Below are 21,319 nucleotides of genomic sequence, written 5' to 3'. Positions count from 1 at the left end.
GCCTCACCGCTGGATTCCTGCTAGAGCAAGTAGATAGCAACCAGCATTTCCAAAGCACGTGCGGATATAAATAATCCACTCGTAGGAGTGGGGAAGGATGAACTCATGTGCCAAAGGCTCCGGAGTCCTTATCCCCTTGCAGCCCCCAGGAGCAGGGAAATGAAGTGAGGACCAGATGAGGCTGGAGCTCAGCATCTTGCTGCATTGCTAATGACCTAAACTCGCCTTGTATCAGCATCTCTCTTCCTCCAAGGAAAAAAAAAACTAATCCAGCTAGGGATTATTTCTGACTACCTACTTTCTGTCACTTTGCCAATGTAAAAGCACCAGAGCTTTCATCACTGGATTTGGAAGGACAGAGCCTAACAGATCTTGGTTTAAGACATTTCTGTCTGCAAGGACAGCTTGGGTTTTTGTTGTTGTTGCTTTTTGTTTTGTTTTCTTGTGTTTTGTTGTTGTCGTTTTTGCACAAGTTGTCAAGTCTTTGCAGCAGGGTCTGGTTTCTGTTATTTGTTTCTACTTTGCCCAGCTCAGAAGGGTGCAGGTCCATGAGCAGGTGCCTGGTGATGGACACGTCATTGACCAGCAAGGGGTGACAGGAGCTGTGGCTGGAGCCACCGGGCTGTGCTGCTGGAGCACACAGAGCTGGAGCTGCAGGTTGGGGTGGCAAGGTCCCCAAATTCTTGTTGAGTTCACATCTCAGCTTGTCCCCTAGTCCCAACATGTGGCTGCTCTGGGCAGAGCTCCAGGCTCACTCCTGGGGCTGTCTCTCCATGCAGTGAGTGGTAGGAGGGGTGCAGGGGTGTCCCTGCCACCAACCCGTCCAGGGGCCACCAAGATCCAAGGTGTGGACTTTGGTTCTGTTTGAGCTTGCTTTGTTAAAAGCCTAGGAAACGGTACATGTGCACTCTGCACACACCTACACACACGATGTTAAAATAACACAATTAAGGCTGCAAAATCCCCCACTCAGAACGCAATTTGCAGCCCCTTCGCTGTAGGTGTGAGATATCTTTGCTGCCTCCTCCCCGGGACGCCTGCCTCTGCGCAGGACGGGGGCCCGGGGGCTGCTGCTGCCAGGCTCTGCCCCACGCACTTCAGGGCTGGGGGTGGGCGGTGGAGCAAGGGGGGGGCCGGAGAAGTGATGTGTGGCTGGGGCAGCATCCTGGAGCCGCACCGTCTGTCCCTGCACCTTGCCCCAAGCCACCTGCATGGCACTCTCAGAGCCCTCAAAACAAGCCTCCATGTGCCATCACGCTCATCTTGGCGTCACCAAGGTGTGGCCTGTGACCATCACGTGCTGCTGCCAGTGCCAGTTGCAGATCTGGCCAACTATAACCCCTCCTCAAAACTAAATAAATAAATAAATAAATAAATAAATAAATAAAAGCACCACGGGAGAAAATTCCGTGATTCAGCTTGGGTGGATGCTTCTGGCCATGATCCCTAAGTGCCTGTCCTCCTCCTCCTCCTCCTCTGCAGAGATCGATGTCCATCCTCCCATCCCGCTGAGGACTGCTGCTCTCCAGACAGAAATGCTGGGAGAGCACGAGCTGGAGCCATGGCCTTCAGAGTCAGCACAGGCAGCGAGCAGGGCAGAGGGCTCAAGGCGGAGGAGAACGAAGCCGGGCACTCAGCACAGCCCGTGCGCTACACGCGCTGGGGAAAAATAGTGTAGCGTTGTAATTAAAATGCCCTACCTAATGAGTATGCACAAAGGAGGTAATTTAAGGTTGAGAAGGGTACTTAATTTCCACAGTACTTCATTTCTCAGTACCTCATTTTTTGGTAACCTTCATAATTTTCTGTTTGCGTTTTGAGAGTAAATAACTAGTATTTACAAGTAAGCGCATACAAATGAGAGCTGTAGGAGTGCACACTATCAGGTAAATCATACGCTTCCCTGTCTCACCCGCAGCCCTTAAAAGAGTTTTAATTCAAGAGGTGGATATGTTATAGGGCTGATTTGAAAGGTCGCATGAGTCATAAGCTCATCCAACTGCCTGCAAAATCGTTTGAGAGCGATGCGGAGCTAGCGGCGAGCCGGAGGGTTTAACCGAAGCGAACCGCTCCGGGGCGCGGTGTGGGGCCCCCCCCGGGATGTGGCTGCTCCCGGCCCCGCTCCGGGCGGCCTCCGCCACGGCCCGGCCCGGCGCTGGGAACCGGCCTCGGGCTGGGGCACCCCGGGGGGGCCCCCGACGGGTGCGGGCGCAGCGGGGCTGTGCGGCCCCCAAGCCCCCGCAGCCTCCCCCGGAGCTCCCAGCGCGGAGGGGCGAAGCGGGGGGCGGCGGGGGCCGGGGGTGGCACCGAGGGGTAGCACCCGGGGGTGGCACCGGGGGGTAGCACCCGGGGGTGGCACCGGGGGGCACCGGAGGGGTGTGAGGGGTGGAGGGGGGGGGGGGCGGGGGCTGCCCCGCCCGGTGCCGTCCCCCCCTCCCGCCCGCCCCGGGGCAGTCCCCGCCCGGTCCCCGCCCGGTGTCGGCCCCCCCCCCGGGCGGCGGTTTCCCGGCGGCGCGGCCCCCCCGCGGCCCGCCCTCCCTCCGCTGCCCCCCGCCCCCGCCGCCCCCCGCGGATGCCTTGGCCGGGCGGCGCGGGGGAGGCGCCGGGAGAGGCGCCGCGCTGCCGGCCGCGGGCGCACGGCGGAGCCGCTCCGCTCCGCGCCCCGCTGCGCTCGGGCCATGCCGGCCGGGCGCCCGGGGGCTCGGCGGCCCCGAGCAGCGCCGCCGCGGGGGCCCGGCTCGGCGCGGGCCGCGGGGGCATGAGGCGCCGAGCGCGGAGCGCGGCGGCGGGCGGCGGCGCCGGCCCTTCCCCTGCGAGCCGCCGCCGTAGGATGAAGCAGCATGAGGATGTGTGACAGAGGCGTCCAGATGCTCATCACCACGGTGGGAGCCTTCGCAGCCTTCAGCCTGATGACCATCGCCGTGGGCACCGACTACTGGCTCTACTCGCGCGGCGTGTGCAGGACTAAGTCCACCGGCGACAACGACACGAGCCGCAAGAACGAGGAGGTGATGACCCACTCGGGGCTCTGGAGGACGTGCTGCCTGGAAGGTACCGACCGCCCGCCGGCCGCCCCGCCGCCCCCGGCCGCTCGCCGGGGCCCTGCCCAGCCCAGAAGTTCGGGGGAGGGCGGGGGCGCCCCGGGACCCCCCAGCGCCGGGCCCCGCGCCCCGCGCCCCCCGGCGGAGCTCCCCCGGCCGCCGGCCCCTGCCGCGCAGGAGGGGCACGGGGGGGCCCGGCGCGGCCGGGGGGAAACTTTCTCGGTGGCTCCCGCACACGCAGGACGCGGGGGGCCGGGGGCGGCGGGGAGCGGGGCTGGCTGCGGGCAGCCGCGGTGCCTGCCCCGAGCGGCGCGGTGCGGGTGCGGGTGCGGGTGCCCGCTGTCGGCGCGGCGCGCCTGGGGCTGAGCGGCCACAGGTACCGCTCCGAGCCCCGGGGCTCGCCTTGGCGCGGGTCGGTCGGCGAGCGCATCCCCGCAGCCGCTCCCCGGCGAGGGCTCTGCAGGCACCGGCTGCGCCCAGCAGTCCTGCAGCCCAGCCCCAGCGGCGTGCCAGCCCTTCCCCTCGGAGCAGCAGAGCGGGGCAAGGTGTCCGGCTGCTGCCCCACCGCTGCTTCTCCCTCCATCCCTCGGGGACTGTGCCCCACGCCCCGCGTGGGCTGCCCCACAGCCGGGTTCCTGCCTGCCCGCCCTCGCAGCTTCACCCCGCTGCTTTGCTCCTGCTGCAGCAGCACCCCGCTGGAGAGGCTGCTGCGGTGGTCCTGCAGCACAGAGCCCTGCTCGGGGGGCGGTTGCAGCCCAAAGTTCCTGGCTGAGATTTACACGAGCAACAGCAGGCAGGGCTGAACCGCGAGCCTGAGTGGAGCCCGGGTGCTGGTACCTGTGCAGCAAAAAATGGCCGATGGAATCACCCTGGGCACTAAGTTTTAACATCAATGGCAGCGGTTGGTGGCCTGCAAGCTAACGGGGAGCTGTGGCCATGGTGCTGTCAGGTTCCCCCACCCCGGAGCAGCGCCTGACGGTGGGGGCCAGCGAGCCGTGGCAGCTGAGCTGCGCCTGCCACATCGGAAAGTTCTCGGTGAGTCACGGCCACAGATGCAGAAATCTCCTGCCTGTTCCTGGTGCTCAATCCTAGACCCGGTGAAGTCAGTCGGGGCTTTCTTATTGATTCAGGGAGGTTTTGGATCATGCTCTAATTCCATAATAAATAATTGGAGATAATCTGTCTCCCTTCTCAGGCTGAGGGAACAGAGGAGGCAGCAGACAGGGCTGTGAGAGATGGGATCACTGGAGGCATGAGTAATTTCCAAAATTCTTATTTTTGCTGGCTGTGGGGTTTTTTTCAGTGGATGCTTTATGCTTCCCTCACTGCCATAAATCACAGCTTTGGAAGAAGCTGGTGCAACCCTGGTCTCTCGGGCACAGCATGCTCAGGAAAGGGTTTAACGGTGCTGTGCCGGAGCTCCAGCTGAATCACAGGTCAGCGCCCCAAGCCCATGGGGCAGGGAGCAGTGGGGATGCACTCGCTGCCAGGCTCATCCCTGCCCGCTGCTGGCTGTCCCTTGTGGACTGGGCAGGAGCGGGCGCAGAGCTCTGCACAGGGCCGTGCTGGTGCTGCGCATGGGCACAGGCTCTGGCATCCCTTGCGTGCGGCTGCAGAGTGCAGGCAGGCAGTGGGGGCGCACAGTCGAGATCTGGGCAGAGGGGTCCCACCTGGAACCACCCCACCACCACCCCGTGCTCAGCGGAGCATGTGGGACCACCATCTCTGGTGCTGGGGCTGCACGGTGCTGCTCATCACCCCCGGGTGTTGCTGGAGAAGTGGCCGTGTGCTTCAGGCCATGAGCCGAGGTGGTGCTGGGGCAGCTGCCCTCCCCGCAGGGCCGGGCTCCCCCCAGTAAGGGCCATTCCTGCAGCTGCTCGCCCTGCCGTGGGGAGCGGGATCTGTGGGGTGCTCGCCAAGGGCCCTCAGGGCAGTGGGTCCTGGGTCTGCTGCTGGCTGGGCCCCGAATTGCTGCGTGCTCCTTGTGTCTGGCTGGAGAACCAGGACCATTGCGCTCCTTCATCCTGAGCTGGGAGTGACTCTGGTCAGTGGAGAGGGCCCGTTCTCCTGGGGTGCAGACTGCTTTGAGCACTAAGCAGAGCCTCTGCTCCTTGGGAAGCACCTGGGCCTTGAGATTCCCACCCCCAGCAGGGTTTTAACGTGTGCTGCGATGAAGGAATTAGATGGCGAGCGCCGGTCCCTCGTCTGGCTGAGCGTCGGGAGCAGATTATTGAAATGACCAAAGCGAGCGTTGGGTGCTCGCTACGTGGCAGCTGCTCCTTAAATACATGTCAGTCACACACGCAGTGCCTGCGTGGGAGCACCTCGCATCACGTGGCCCTACAAAGCCCATGGGCAAAAGCGGATAAATCTTGAATGGAGCCGCAGCAGACCTCTATAGAGACACCCACGCTGGAAAACACAAATCGGTGATTGACTTGGTACCTGGAGTCGAGGCAGGTGTTTGCAGGCTGCCGTGCTAGGACAGCCTTTGTTTTAAATTGCAGCTTTTGGATTGTAACGATCACTTTTCCTGATATGCAAATACTTCGCAGCCACCTCGCTGTACTTCCCAGTGGGACAGGGGCAGGTTGCTGGTGCCTGTCACACACCAGTTGTTTTGGCTTCCTTTTTGGCACAGAAGGTAGGGAGCTCTGCAGAACTTTGGGGATGCTGAAGTTGAGAAATTGCTGTTTAGGGCTTGTGTTGTTTTAGGCAAATAAAAGAACTTTAGTTTTCATCAAACTTAATTAAATTCAGCGTCGTTAAATACTGGGAGCCTCCTCGGGCTCCCTGCTGCACGGTGCAGCTTGGGACTGGCTCCACGGCACCATGTGGGCACGGAACAGGCAGAGGCAGCGGGAGGATGCGGCCGGGGCTGTGTGAAATGCGGGGTTTTGAAGATGATGTGGTGCTTTCTCTTTCCTCCTCCGTCAGAACTGGCAGGAATAAAGTGCTCTGTCATTTCTGGAGAACCATGAGCGCTGCTCAGCTGCCTCCCGGTGGATACTCCAGCATCCTTCTGTCCCATCTGTCCTTCTGTCCTGCTAGCCCGTCCGTGCTGCGGCCCCCTTGCTGGGGGCTTGGGGCAGTTTTAGGGGACACAGCTGCATGGCTGAGGCTGTTCCTGAGCTGCACTTGGGCCTGGACACCCCTGGGTCCCTGCAGCAGCAGGAGCACGGTGTATGCCAGTGGTTCATTCCCTCTGCTGATCTCGGGGAACTTTTCCTGGGTTTTGTTCTTGTGTTTGTTTTTGTTGTTGTTGTTTGTTTTGTTTTTGTTTGTTTGTTTGGTTTGTTTTGTTTTTGTGGAACCCGTCTAGGTTTTAAATATTATTGCAGGTGCTGTGAGCGGATGGCAGAGGCAGGGCTGGGACCTGCAGAGCCATTTTCAGAGCACCCTCACCTCAGTTGAGTCCCCCCCTGCTCCTGCGTCCCAGCCCCTCGCAGCCACGGCACCGGCACGGTGCTGGGAACGAACCAGCTTCACTCCTGCTCCCCTCTGGCAAGGCTCACGGCTTCCTGCTCTGCCTTCTCCTCTGTGTAACTCCTACTAGAGTAATTTTCCTAACTTTCTTTGAACATAAAGATTAATCTGTGATATTTAAGCCTCGCTTAGCCACACAAGCCATTTATCCTTATTTCTGCCTGTTCTTAGTGGCTGCACAGCGGTGGGAACATCTTCATCCCTTTTAGCTCCAGCTCACGCTGGTGGTTATCCAGCACCACCCCAAGTCCTTTCCGTGCTGCTGCCTGTCAGGACATCACCTCCGACACTGGAGCTACAACTTGCTCTCCTAAATGGAAAGCCTTGGACTTGGCTGCTAAATGAGCCCACTGTACAGATCTGCCAGATTGCCCCATGCACCTGACCCACCTCCATCATTTACTGGTACTCCAGTCAGACTTTCCTTTGCCATTTGCACCTTTTATCCACAATTAATTCATGTTATCATTAATAAAGACATTGTTATAGCTCAACACTATTCTGGTAACAGATCCCACGTAGAAATATCCCACTGGAAAACAATTTATAATCTCTGCAATCTGCTTGCCAGTCCCTTTAGTAAAGTGATGTTGATTCTGCATAATATGATTCTTTTACATTTTCAGGAGAGCTAAATCAAATAGCTTGTGGAGCTCTAAATATATTGTGATAATGGCTTCCTTTATCAAATAAATTGGTAACCGTAACAAGAAAAATGTATGATGTTTGATGGATCTATTTTCCATGAGGCTGTTAGCCATTTATCACATCCCCTGGCTCCTCCCTGCTGCCGCCTCCGTGCACTAACCCAGAGCTGACGCTGAGTAATTCGGTTCCTACCCTTGCCCATTGCCGTGGCTGGTGATGACCAGCACAGTCTAAGCAGACATTCACCAGCTTTTCCTGTCTTCCAGAAATTCACCAAAATGCCAAGATTTATTAAAATCCATTTTAGACCTATTGTTTTAGACCTTAGGTTGTTCTCTTAATGCTCTTGGGACAAAGTTCTTTGGTCCTACCGATTTCATGTTCACGCTTACTACTGGCTGTTCAGCATCCTCCCTAGTCCCCGATGGAATACGGGAGCCTGTTTGTCGCCAGGTACAGGACAGAAGTGCGTGATGAATAAAAAATTGTGTGTCACTCCTGCTTCGTGACTGACGGTTGTACTGTCCTCATCTAGTAGTGAAATTACACCACTGGTGAGGCTCCTTTCTTCTAACACATCTAAGCAGTCCTCCTCGTTCTGCTTAAAGCTTTTGGTTGCAGATTTATTTCAACCGATCCCATCAACTTCTACCAATATCAAAAGTCCCGAGTTTTGTTCCTTTAATTGCAATGTTGAGTTCCTCTCCTCGGCAGGTCTGGCAGAAGCTTGGGGTGTCAGGAAGGCTCCTGCCACAGCTCCCAAGCCACAGGCGTGGCTCTGTGTTGACATTTTCCCCCAGTCAGTTGTGCCCATGTTTGCTTTTGGCTCCGCTGAGCTGAGCTGGTTCTCTGCGAAGGCGTTAAATTGGGCTGCAAGCAGCTGCGCCTGGACGGCCACCAGCTCCTTGCCTGCTTCCAGCTCCTCTCAGTCCCTCTGAATGAGGCCAAGCAGAGAATTTCCCCAAGGTGACAGCAATATTGTTTCTGTTAGAAAGTTATTATCTTTAATTTTTAAAAGCGCCAAGCAAATGTCCCTGAGATTGCAATCATCCATGATAGAGCGCTTTTTCTCGCTACTCATTATAGGTGGGTATTTAAGGAGCTGCTCATCGTGTTCCTCTGTCTGGTTGGTGTCTGTAATAGATTCTCATCAACAGCCCGTCCTGCAATCTAACACTTCTCCATGGCACTGGCGGTCCAGCTCCGCTGTGCTGCCAGCAGTGCTGGTGCTGGTGTCTCCGGTGCAGCTCCAAGAGCTCCTTGCTCAGCCATGTCGGCATCCCCGGCACGTGGCAGCTCCGTGTCACCGCAGGGGCAGCACAGTGAGTGTGTTACTCTCTGCTCCACACTGTGCAGGCAATGCATGGGGAGCTGGGAAAGCCAGCAGTGTGAGGAGGGAATGTCGGGGAGCATCAGCATGGGCTGGAGGTGATGGATGGGGACACGGGACAGTGGGAGAGTGTGGGAGGGCTGGGGAGGATGGGTGGAGTGACAGTGTCCTCTTCCCCATGGTATGAGGGTGAGGAAGCATCAAATTAAATCATGTTATAGAAATTAAATAACAGAGGCACCTAAGATTATAGCGATGGGTGAAGATGAGGAGGACACGGTTACCCATCTGAGAAGACCTGAGGAAATTACCATGCCACAGGCTTAACCACCCTTCCCTCCTGGCCCCAGAAAGCCTCTCCACACAGGACAGCACTGAGCATGGGCAGGACACACACCCGGCACTGGGGCCAGTTGTGGCTCTGGGGTCAAAGCAGGATGGGACAAAAGCATCGAGCATGGGGTCAGCAATCTGCGTGTGATGCCCCAGGTGTCACCTCTGACTTGGGGACCTAAACTTTGGCTTGGTGGAGAATATGTTGAATTAATTACCGTCCTCTAATGGAAGTGGAAGTCAGGCTGCACCTCTGGCCTGCTCCAGCCCCATGTGCCTGTGGCTCATGGCCAAATGCCAAGAGCCATAAAAAATCCTCCTGGACGGAGCCGGGCCCACGCCGCCTGCCAGCCAGCACTGCGCTTTCAGGCAGCTGTGCAGCCGCATCTCACTGATGGTTTGAAGGTACCCAGAGCAGATCCGTGCCTCGGCTCGCTCCCACCAGCTCTGCTTTGAGGACTCGGCGCTTGGAACAGCGGGTGCAGAATTTACCCTTGTGGGATGCTGCGGCATTTGTCAGGACAAAAATCCCATCGTCCGAGGCGGTGTAGGGAGCTAGCTCCCACATTGCCTGTGAGCAGCACGTGATGAGTAAAATGTATGCTGCAAACAGCTCAGAAACAGGCATTTTACTGCTGCATAGGCGTGGTGCAGAGTCTGTCATCTCAAGAGCTGTTACTGTTTAATAGAGGTGGAAGTCTGAATCTGAATGAGGCTCAAGTGTTGTTTTTTTCCATGCAAGGTCACTATCTCCATTATGGCTGTAAATAATTAGGGGTGGCTAATGAAGGCTGAAAGCCTGAGCACTGGGGCTGGTGGCTGGGGAGTGTGGCCGTGGCGGGGGGAGGCCGCCCGCTGGCCAGATCCTGCCCACTGCCCGGGGTGGCAATGCCAGCACCGTGCGCACGGGGAGCGGGGAGAGCAGTGGCAACACTTGGCTCCGCCAAACAGAGCTACACAGCTCTGGCAAATCACTTCTCTTTGCAGGAGCTTTTTGCCTTTCATAGTGTGCGGGTCGGCACGGTGTGGGTGGATTCATTGGTGCCGGTCTCACACAGCTCCAGGAGGCGCACGGCACCCTCATGGCTGGTCCCGGGGGTGCAGACCCCTCCCCGGACACTGGCACAGCCCGGCCACACCACGCTCCCTGGCACCGCCGGCACCTCTCAGCGGTGCAGAGCGAGGGGCCAGGCGCTGAGATCCGTGAGCCCCCATGATTGCCCCTGCTGCTTGGGATGGGATGAGGGCAACCAGCCACGGTGTTAAACATGCTCGGTGCTTCTTGCGTCTCAGTGGTTGGTTTTCACATGGATCTCCCCATGGATTTTTAATAAACACCAGGTACACTTCATAAATAGACATCAGCCTCCTTTTCCAGGAAGATCAGAATTGCTCCTATAATTCTATAGATGGATCAGGCCATAAATACGGGGTGGGCACGCGGCAGGCCGGGCTCCATCCCTGGCTCACCTTGCAGACGAGGTCTGTGCCTGATGGATGCGCATTGGCACGGTGCAGGTGCGATGTATCCACCATTAGGAATTCTCACCAGCACCTGAGGGTGCCTCAGAGATGCCCAAGGGGAGGTGCCCACCCCACTCATGGAGTCACTGGGACGCGCCGCAGGCAGCCAGCAGGGACGTGCCACGGGGTGCGAGCAGCGGGAGCGCATTCGGTGAGGGGTTCCCTGCACCCATGGGTGCTGGGAGGAACCGGGGGACTCTGCCTGCCTGCTACCCTGCTCCAACCTTGGTAAGGGCAGGAACTGTGCTGCAGCATCTAAAAGTCACTTTAATTGTTTACGTGACCCTTGGAAGAGGATTGCAGCTGGCGCTTGGCTGCACTTTGGCTTGAGGCTTGGTGTTGAGATGGAGGCTCCCACGTCCCCTTCTAGGGGCTCTCTGGGGGCTCCACTCTGGCTTGCACTTGAGCTTAGCACCACGAGGTTTTGTTGCTTCTATTCTGAAGGATAAGCACCCTGGGGAGCACAGCCGTGTTGCCATTCATTTCATGCAGTCCTCCAGCACGGTCTGTAACGAGCCACGGCTCGCTCTGGGGGAACGCAGCAGCGGGCGTCTCGAGATATTTCTTTGATTAAGAAGACACCTGCTGTGGTGAAGAATGACAGCGCCTGGGTGACAACTGGTGTCTTCTCTTGGCTCATGTGCATCGGCGGGGCTCTGCAGAGAGGAGAGGTTTCGGAGCAGTGCTGAGGAGCGAGCATGAGCACGCTGCCTCACCGTGCTGGGGATCTGTTACACAACCGTGAGTGCAAACACTGCTCGTGTCGCGGGCTGCCAGGCTCAGCCCTGGTGACTCAGGGGCGCTTCATACATTTTCTTATCTGGCATTTGTGTTACCTTTTAACCATCTGCTTTCAGCAGTTACTTAACAGAATTTTTCAAGATAGGAAGCTCAGGCCAGGCATGCTCCGTGCTTTGAGCTGTCCGATGTCCTTTGGTCTGGTTACATCGGAGACAGGCTGCAGAACATCAACTTCTCTTGGACGTTTTCTGAATCAGAGGCACATCGTGTGACCAGCAGCGCACCAGTGCTTGGGCACGGGATTTCCCAGCCAAAATGATTGCGCACTGGCTGCCCTCTGCAGCTGTGGGCCCTCGTCTATCCGAGGTAGGAGGGGATGCAAGGCAGCAGCTGCCCGAGGAGCGCTCCTGTGAGTGAATGCCTGCTCGTTCATCACCACAGCAGCACGGTGACAGAGTGCTCGTATGGTAACTCGGAATTCTGCATTTCTCTACGAGCCACTGGCCGCCAGGCTCGCAGAGGCTGGTGCATGCTGCAGTCAAGGTGCACGCGTGGTTGTGGCTGCCAGGAATACTAATTCTGGAAGTGCTGCCGTCCCTCCTCCACCCCTGCTGCTCTGGCCATGCTTTGGGGCTGCCCCCCCGTGCTGGGGCTGCACCGTGCCATGGTCAGCTCACCAAACGGAGCCCGGGTGGAGCAGTCCCATCGCAACAGGGCTTTGCTGCCGTTTGAAATGTGTGGTGTGACAGCTGAGATGTGTTTGTCTTCCTAACACTTTCAAAATTCGCTTGCACACTGGATGACTGCATTTGTCAGGCTTGAAAATATCCTTTTTTTTCATAGTCATCATGGAGAGAGGAAGGAGAAATTATTATGGCTGCTGAACAGGTAATATCGCATGATGATGTTCTCAGATATTGCCTGTTTCTTATCTCCTGACACCACAATCTGTAGACAAACCTGGCGCTGTCGGGCTGCAGAGGATGCTCAGCTGTCACCACGTCGGGTTACTGGGAGCCGCGCTGCTTTATCATACAGAGAGCAGGGTCGCACTGCGATGGCAAGGCAGGCAGGGGAAGGCGGGGAGCAGGCAAGAAAAGCAGCCGTGAGGTGCAGGAGCAGGAGCAGCACCGCACCAGTGGCCCTGCTGCCTCACAGGGGCTCTGGGCGTTGCTTTGTGCCACAAGGTTTGTGTTCCAAGGGCAGGGTTGGGCTGGGAGCAGGAGCCACGGCCCCAGGGCAGATCCCTGAGCTCAGGGAAGGTGAATGAGCAGCACAAGGCGTGACTCAGCCCAGGGAAAGCACTGACAAAATGCAGCATTTGAGGGTGACATTTGGGCTCGTGCCTTGCAAATGCTCACTCTTCCAGTTTATTTGGTGATTTGGTAATTGTCCCATAATTGTACCTTTACTCTCAATTCGTGCCTGGAACCGTAAAGGGAGGGGAAAGCAACCCCCAAAGAGGTTACCACCAAGTGACTACCCTTTTAAAGCGTTTCTCATTTTAACTTTTAAAATCAGCATGGCCTTATGCTGCTGGGACCTTGGTTGTGCTGCTCCTGTCCTCCACACCCACCCTGCAGGCCCGGGGCTGCCCCCTCCTTCCCTCCCCACAGGGCTGCTCCTTGGTCGGGAGGGAGCCCGGAGCAGCCCCCCAGTGCCAGGCTGGCCGCTGTTCACCCAGGTTTTGGCAGCTGTCAGTGCCCCGCAGCAGCAGCAGCAGCAGCAGCAGCAGCACATCACACCACACCAACACACGGGCGATCACAAGGGGCTGCACCAGCCGCCTGCTGCCCTGCCGCCGGGCTGCCTCCCGCTCCACCGGGCAGGGTGGCTGCCCCCTCCTCACACAGCTGCCCTTTCCCCGTCGTCTTTGCGTGCTGTCCTCAGCCTGCGACAGCTCCAGCGTTGCCTTTGCAGCCAGTCGAGGCAGTGACTGCCGCCAGGCTGTGCAGCATCCTTGCCAAACCCTCCATTTGCCGGCAGCGGCGCGCTGCTCGCCCGGCCTTATCGCAGCACAGCAGCCGTGTGGAGCTGGGGAGATGTGGATGGGGGCAGCACCCTGGGGCCTCCCAGGAGCAGGACTCGCCTCTCGGCCCCGCCACCCTGAGGTGCTGTCGTGAGTCAGTGGGCTGAGGATGGGCTGGCTGCCTCGTGCAGCCTCCTTCCATCCGCTCCTGGGGAGTTTCTTCTCATTCCTCAGCAGGCTCCAGCCAAGGAGGAAAGTGTTTTATTTGCATAACTCTTTGGCCTTTCCTCCAACAGGAAAAGCTGAAGGGCAAGAGTGATCCTGCCTTTAACAGGGTAGGAAAATGGCAGTCCGAGGTGTGAGATCCCTTCACCTGGGGGGGAGACAGGACCCGTACCTTCTGCCTCTGTCACCAAACAATTGAAGCACGCTCCAGTGAGGGCGTGGGGATGGCAATGAGACCCTGAGGGGGGTGTTGTGCATGCTCATCATGTTCATTTTCAACAATATCCACTCTGCACATCTCCCAGCCTGCCCCAATCCCCAGCGTTGCTGCACAAAGCGCTTGCCCTGCAGCTCGGCCAGGAGGGTGCGGTGGGAAGGACCCGCAGGGGCTGCCGCGATGAGCCCCAGCACCCATGTAGACGTGTGCCGTGTGGCTTCTGTGTTTGTCCCAGCTCCCTGACGGCTGAAGTGACAGACAGACGTGTCAGCGCCTCCGCCGGGAGCCGCGTTCTCGCAGCCGCTCTGTCGGCACCGAGCGGGAGCTCTGCTCCCCGGGGAGCGATCGGCGCGTTGGGGTGTGCGGCGGGTGGCACTCTGCCTGCTGAGCTGTGCGGTGCCCACAGCCGTCACCTGCTCTTGGTATGTCCGAGCTGGTGTCCCTCACCCTGCGGTTTGGTGCCAGCTCGGTGCTGGTAAAGCTGCGGCAGCTCGGTGCTCACATCGGGTACTGCCTGCTGTGCCACAGGGGGCTAGGGAGCGGTCCTGTCTCTTAGGCAAGGGGGTTTCATGGTAGGTGAGAGCTGACACTCACTTAGAAACCGTCTGCATTGTCAGTTTGGACAGATCTCACCCCCAGAATGAGCAACAAAGTAGGAAAAGCAGAATGTCCCATTGGCATCTGGGAGCTTCGTGCCGGGTTCTGGGTTTCATCTTAGCTAGCTCCTCTCGGGCTGTATCAGCGCCTGGCTGCGCGTCGTTTCAGCTCCTCTCATGCAGAATTTATTTCCAGGGCCGTGGTGGGGGCCCTGACACCCAGCACAGGCACTGGGGCTGGCCCCAAGTTTCACAGACGGCCCCAGCCCTGCCCTCGGGCGCAGCCTGGTGCCTCCCCCAGCCCCAGCCACCACAGGTGCATCAGCAGGAGGGCAGGTGTGTGCCAAGAGCATAAAGCGGGCTGCTGAGCTGCAGCTGTGACAGACCCATTAAAAGTGCTGCCACAGGGCACTGCTCTCCCTGGAGGATGTGTGCTGTGAGCTGAGTGAGGCTGGGGGCAAAGCTGTGCCCCCTGTGTGAGCCTGAACCGAGGGCAGGGGAAGGCACCTGCTGTGCTCGGAGCTGATGGCAAAACATCTCCTAGCTTCAACAGCAGCAGGGTGGGCTCTGGTGCGTGAATTAAGGCAAAGTGGGAAGGAAATGGAAAGCTCTGGCACCAGCTGCGGAGCTGTCTGCTTGCCTGTGCTTCTCAGGGTCTTTTACTTTTTTTTTTTTTTTTTTCTCCTTCCCCCCCTCCTCAAATCTATATCGGGCTGCTGCCTCTGAAAAGGGAAGAGCCGTGTGGGAGCTGGAATTGTTTCAAAGCCCTGCAGTTTCTCTAGCAAAGCGCAATGTGCTTTGAGGCGCTGGGGGAAGCTGAGGCCCTTTTGCAGTCAAGGTGAGTGCAGGAGCTCGGGGGGCTCAGGCTGCAGAGCTGCCCTGCAGGTGGGTGGGCAGAGCAGGAGGCTGAGGCAGCAAAATCCCATGTGCAGGCGGGAGAGGGGGAGATGATTGCCCAGGGTGGCTCAGGAAAGGAGCTCGTGGTGCCCCGGTGCCCCTTGTGTAACGGGCAGAGCCCCCCTGCTCCTGCAGCCCTCCCTGTCCCCACTCCCCAGGCACCAAGCACGCTGCTGCTCGCACAGCTCAGGAGTATTCCCAGTGGCAAAGTCTTCCAGGGCACAATGGGATGGGACAAGTACTGCTTGATGGAAAGTGCTCTGAATTTTGGGGAACGTGGCTGTGCACAGGGAGGTGCCTCTTTGTAGGCATCTTTCCTTTCCCTGTTCCTGGCCAAAGGGACCAGCAGAGCCTCCGCTGCCCTTCACGAGCGTCCCTGCTCCTGTGCCAGCAGCCCAGCGGCACGATGCCCCCTGAGCTCCCTGAAACAAATAGGTTTTGATGGATGCAGTCCCTTTTAGTGCATCAGCTGAAAACTTCAAATATTTATATTGTTAGGGAGAAGTGACAAGGAGTATATAAAAAAAAAAAAAGCAGGTGTTGGAGTGGCAATCCCATATTTGAAGTTCAAGTACTTAGCTTCAAATCAGCACTGTAAGAGAAAGAAAAAAGAAATTTAATATCATTTTTGCAAGGAAAACAACCTGCCAAGCCTCCTCCCAGGCTAAATGTGCTTTAAAGATTGACTGTGTGGCTGTAAAAACTATTGATGAACTGTAAACATGAAAAGATCGCCCTGCTCGTGGCCTGTCAAAAGCATTAGGTTGGAAATGCTCTGTGCTCCGCTCCAGCATGACTCACCGAGTCCTGAGCAAATGTGTTTATTTGTAAAGATCCCTATTTCAGAAATAGTGACCTTTTTAATGCCTCGTGCAGTGAGCTCAAAAATTCTAAATTGCCTTTTGGCATCTTCCTAGTCTCGCTGAAGCTCTGACAGCGCTTTCCATGGCGATTTACATATTTTTAGCCTTGATAGTCTGTACTGTGTGACTCCTTTGAAAACTGATTTACTGTTCACAGCCCTCAAAATGCAGTTGGGCATCAGTGGCATGGGGCTGGGACCAGAGCGGGCGGGGGGAAACCGTGGTCCTGCCTGTGCTGGGATGTGCCAGAGCCTGGGGCCATGATCCCTGCTGAGCTGAGTGCTTGCTCTCACCCTGAATATTGCCCATTTCCGAGCCCAGTTGGCCAGGCTTCACCTTCCCCTCTTAAATCTTGTTGTGGTTTCTCTGCTGGGCAGAGACCTCTCTTGGGACGGGTGGGCCGTGCTGTGGGAGCTGGGCTCTTTACAGTGCTTCATCCCAGCTTTGTCCCAGCCTTTTGCCTCTTGGAAACCTTGCCGTTTAATGCCTGCCTGGAGCACACAGTGCTGTTAGCCACGCATCCAAGCAGTCCCTTCACCTTGAAATAGGGAAGAGCCTTTTGGTGCTGTTACTCCACGCTGTGACGGGTGAAAGCACCAGCTCAGCTCTCCCACCTCACCGGGCTGCCCCAGCTCTCTGGGTCCCTCCTCGCCTGCATGTCCCCAGTGTCCTCCTCTGGTGGCACCAAGGCAAGTGGTTGCCAGTGGCCTCAGCCCTGTCCCCATGTTTGTGGTCCTCGTTTTGGGTGTCCTGTCATCACTCTCCATGTGTGATGATGGGAACATCCCATCCAGTGGAGGTCTGACTGCAGCGACCTCCAGGTCCTGGGCTGGGGACCCCCAGGGGCTGGGGCAGGACCCCTGGCAGAGCTGATTTCTCCCCCCACCCCCCAGAGCTGCAGAAGCCTCGGTGCTAATTGCTTGCTCGGCTCTTCTGGCATCTCTGAGCGCTGGGATGTGACTCTGCTGCATATGAAATGTCGCACTTGTTATAACAGTTATTTAACGTTCCTCCGTCCTGTGACTAACGCTTCTGCCGTTTTTGTCTAGGAACGGGAGATAGCATTGCTCCTTTCTGTTGTTGTTGTTCATCCTAATGCATCAGGGAAAGATGTTTTGATGGTTTTTCTACTGTTTGTTTGCGTCCTTTATCAGCGCTCTACAATTTTGAGTTGCTGATTTAAATTCAGAGTTATGAATATCTCCTTTCTTCTTTTTGTTGGGCATGTTTTTATTTTTACGGCTGTTTACATATTAACCAGGCAGCTTTTAAACTGGTGCAAACCCACATCTCCATTGTGAATTTGGGGGTAAAACGCTCTTAAATCATTCCCTATTCACAGCTGTGCTTTTATGTTTAAATCTATTCTCCGAACTGATTTGGCTTATAATTGTTTTCTGCTCTGTGAATTGGCCTTTAAAGCACTGAGAATATATGTTAGTGCCTTGAACTTCACTCTGTTTGCCCATAAGAAGTGCAATCAAGCCACGATTCCTTGGACCTGAGCAGCAACTAGTTTTTAATTTTTTGATCCATTCCCCTTCAGCTGTCAACACAGTCTAAAATAGCGCTCCCTGTGTGAGATGCCATGCTTCAGAGCTATGAAATTGTCATTTATAGGTTTTTAGAAATTCAGAGGACATTTTAATACTGGTGAAGTGAAACCTCCAGCTTCCCATCATAATGCAGCTTTCTCTCCTACTTATTATAAATAGGTACTTAAGCAGCCTCTGGTATAATCTGTCCTCTGGTACAGCTCAGGGGGCTGAAGCAGACACCAGAGCACCACAGCTTGTTCCTTCTCTATATATTAATTCTGGTTAAACAAGTGGCCATTAATTCAGACAGGATTTTTTTTTTTTTTTTTAAATTTTTGATCCTTGTTTTTCCACCTTGTCCTTTCTGAGTGGGTTTTTTCATTGATTTTCAGCATTCTGGCTGTACAGATCTCTCCATAGGGTTCACAAACACTACACAGGTCAAATGTGCTCCAATAAACGAGCCAGTCCCGTCCCTTTGGTTTGTTATCCCAGCTTGCAGCCGTGATGTGCAGGCAATTAAAGGTCTGCCCTTTGCTTTCCTGGCAAATTTTGCTCTCACCACTCATTTTCATGCTGGAGGAGGACTTGTTTGTGCCCTGGTTCCTCCCTCCTGTTTTGCTGCTGGCTTCGTGCCCTGGGGCTGGTCCTGGCTGGAGGGCAGGCGGCGGATGGGAGCTGCTGTGCTCCACGCAGGAGGGTCGCCCCTAAAGGGCTGCTTTCTGAGCAGCTGGGCAGCAGGCTGACCAGGGGCAGTTTGGGCACAGTCCCGAGTCCTGCATGTGGCTCTGTAATGGTCGTGATGGGGAGAAATGGCTGCGAACACAGTGGGGCTGGGTTAGGGACCTGCGGCAATGAGGACCAAAAAGCATCACAGTGGAAGACCAAGGGAGAGAAAATGGCATGAGCGGGGGCATGGGATTTGTGTCCACATGGAATTTGTGTCCAAATAAGAGCAGGAGAGGGTGTGAGCTTCAGTAAGTTAAATGAGAGGCCATTAAGGCAGCATAGATGATCGTGGGGAAGTGGAGCCCAGCATTAAGAGGAGCTGCAGGGCTGTCTGGGAGCAGTGGGGATGGGTGCTGGGTCCGGTGGGTGCTGACTCCAACCTTGACACTGGGCAGAAGGTCGATGAAGCATTGCAGTAATGGTGCCTGGTCCCTTCTGTGGGGCTGACGGGGCTGTACAGCTTTTGGAGGTGGAAGCTGGGCCTCAAACCCTTGGCAGCAGTCAGAGGAGCATGGGGCAGGCGGCAGAGCTGTGCTGGGCATCTCGGCTGCCAACAGCAGCCCCCAGGGGTGCTCAGCAGCCCCCCAGCCTGGGGTTTAATGTGACCAGACAATGGGGTGGCATGGCAAAAGGGTGAGGATGGGGCCTGGGGGTATGTGGCTGGCTCTGGTGGGGGGTCAGATGGGGCAGTTCCCTGCAGCGGCTGGGAAGGGGTAAGGGGGCTGAGATGAGCCCTCCTCCCCCAGGTCAGTGCAGAGATTTCCCAACTGCCAGGTGGAAACGCCTTCCCCAGTCCTGTTTGTAGAAAGCTTCAGCATCCAGGAGTCTCCCTGCTACCCACAGCCACAGACCAGGCTGGGGGACAAACCCTTCCCTGGAGCTCTCCGGTTAACCCACCCGAACCTGGTGTCTGCGGAACAACCGAGGGCTGGGTCCTGCCCTGGTGGTCCCTGGCAGATCCCTGCCTGTCTCTTGCCATCAGTATCTCTGAGCTGGCAAATGAAAGATTAAAAAATCCTGGAGTTGTATTAATTTAAAAGGATAAACTCAATCAGCAAAGCTCATTACTTTCTAGCACGTGGCTTATTTACACTGATTCTGGTGGCACCAGCCCTCACTCTGCTATCATGGCAATGTCAATTACGTTTCAGAATAAAAATCAATGTTTATTTGCTGTTAAAGACGAAACAAGAAACGGCTTCCTCAGGAGTGCTGGGAGCTCCCCCAGCCTGCTCTCAGTGCTGGTGCCCTGGGGGCTCCCCAGCTGCCACGGGGGCTTTGTCCTGGTCCCCATCTCACCCCTGCCCTGCTGCATTGACCTCTGGGGGGGGAAAGCCCCCGACCCCCAGCAGCTGCTTCCATCGATGGGCATCTGTTGTCCTTGGTGAGCTCAACTGATGGGAAGGAAACCCAGGGGAGCGTGGGGGTGACCTGAGAGGCAGCTCCGGTGCGTTACCTGATTACTTTTATAATGAGAAAACCAAAGCTGAACCCTCGAAGAGTGCTAGAAATTACCCATCCTTTTCAAACTTTTTTTCCTCTATTATTCAGAATTGTTTTGCTTTTCTGAAGTGCCTTGTGTAGGTTGTAGCAACCCCACAGATTCCAGAATGGGAGATGATGAGTCACTGTCAAAATGTAGATTTTTTTTTTTTTCCCTTTTAGCAATGCTGAGGGAGTAAAGTCTGTGACATGCAGGGCGCTGGAGCATCCCTGGCTAAAACTGGCAGAAGTTCCCAGTCCACCCGTTGGTGTGAGAGCCTGGCCGTGCCCACAGCTGCCCCCACGGGGATGCCTGGGTCCCCCCAGCTCCAACGCAGAGCTCTGGGCTCACCCCTTGGCTGGGTCTGTGCCTGGAGGGCTGCATCTCCAGCTGGTGGGGGGCTGCAGCGTGTGGCAGAGCAGGTCTCTGTGTACCCCCAGCCCCGGAGTGCCCACGTGTGCCTCGCTGAGCTTCCCATGGCAGCGGGCCCCAGGCTGGGGCATCCCACGGTCAGCCTTGGCTGGGGGGCGTGAGCCTGGGCACTGCTCCCTGTCCCCCGAGCCGTGGGTCCTCACCGCCCAGGGCCAGGTCCTGCTGCACTTCTGCTGCACATGTTCCAGCTCCTGTCTGAAGCAGCATCAGCACCCGGCCGGTGCTGTAACCGCAGAGCCCGCCTCTGCCACCTCCTTGCTGTTGCACTTGTTTAATTTGACTTGGGGTTTTTCCACTGCTTTTTTACCAGGAAAAAAAAAAAAAATCCTTCAGAAAATGCATATCTGTGTAGGTGACTCTGCTGAGACACCAACCACCACCACAGAGAGGGGGAGAGGGTGTGAAAGAGACGGAGCCAGGTTCTGCGCCACCGCCCCGCTGGGGATCTGGCACGGGGCCACTGTGGGAAGCGGGGATGTGCTGGGGGGAGCTGGTCCTGGGGCGAGTTGGTGTCCTGGGGGGTGTCCTGCTGCTGGGGCAGTATTTGGGGACCCATCCCAACCCACAAGGAGCAGAGGGAGCTTTCCAGCTATTGCACATGCTTCGTCTTAATTTAACTTCTTGCCAGTGAAGTTTGTGCAAGCAGATGCGTTGTAAAGAGGTGACAGCCCGTGATCTGGGGGGCCACAAAGCTGATCTCGTGGTGGGGACAGGTTGCTCACCTGAGTCCCCAAGGCTGCTGTGGCTCTGGGAGCAGAGCAAGCTCCAGCTGAGCAAACACCTACCCAAGGCATTCAGGTGCATTCGGCAGCATCCTTGGATCAAGCAGCTCTTCCAGCTGAGTTGCCATCACCACTGGTTTGAGGAGCCTGTGACAGCCCCACCACTTTCCCTTCGCTTCCCCAAGCCGCTCGTGTTGCGTTTGAATCCTGTCTGTGCTGAGGAGGTAGTGGTGAGGAGGTGAGCGCTGTGCTGGGCTTTGTTTCAGAGGAGCTGGGGGCGGCAGCCTGCCTGCGGGCACCGTTGCTCACATCCAGCTCCTGGGGAGAGGGGAGCAGCCCAGGGGTGCCCCCAGGCTTGGGGTGACTGACACTGGCAGCGAGGGCTGGGAGAGCTCTGCTGTGCTGGGGCATTGCCCTACATGAGAGAGCAGCGGCCCTAAACTCAGTCTGTGCCCACCGCTTAAATTGGGAGCACTGGGAGGTTTGCAGGGAGCTGCTTTCGGGCAGATGGTGCAGGCTCAGCCCAGTCTGGCAGCAGCATGGTG

The 21,319-nt window shown here is 56.8% G+C and overlaps 1 protein-coding gene across 1 annotated transcript in view; it reads left to right on the top strand.

The window, feature by feature from the left end:
* The first annotated feature begins 2,655 nt into the window (after window positions 1-2,655).
* The window catches only part of CACNG3 (calcium voltage-gated channel auxiliary subunit gamma 3), a 29,208-nt gene continuing 10,544 nt past the window's right edge, over window positions 2,656-21,319 (top strand). The window contains exon 1 of the mRNA XM_084537347.1: window positions 2,656-3,051. Coding sequence (XP_084393473.1) covers window positions 2,841-3,051 — 211 coding nt within the window. The 5' untranslated portion in view covers window positions 2,656-2,840. The remainder of the gene's footprint in view (window positions 3,052-21,319) is intronic.

The sequence above is a fragment of the Aythya ferina genome (genome assembly GCF_964211825.1).
Source record: "Aythya ferina genome assembly, chromosome: 15".
In the NCBI taxonomy this organism is placed as follows: Eukaryota; Metazoa; Chordata; class Aves; order Anseriformes; family Anatidae; genus Aythya; species Aythya ferina.
Note: the sequence above shows the minus strand (reverse complement) of the source record. Positions and strands in the feature narration are given on the sequence as shown.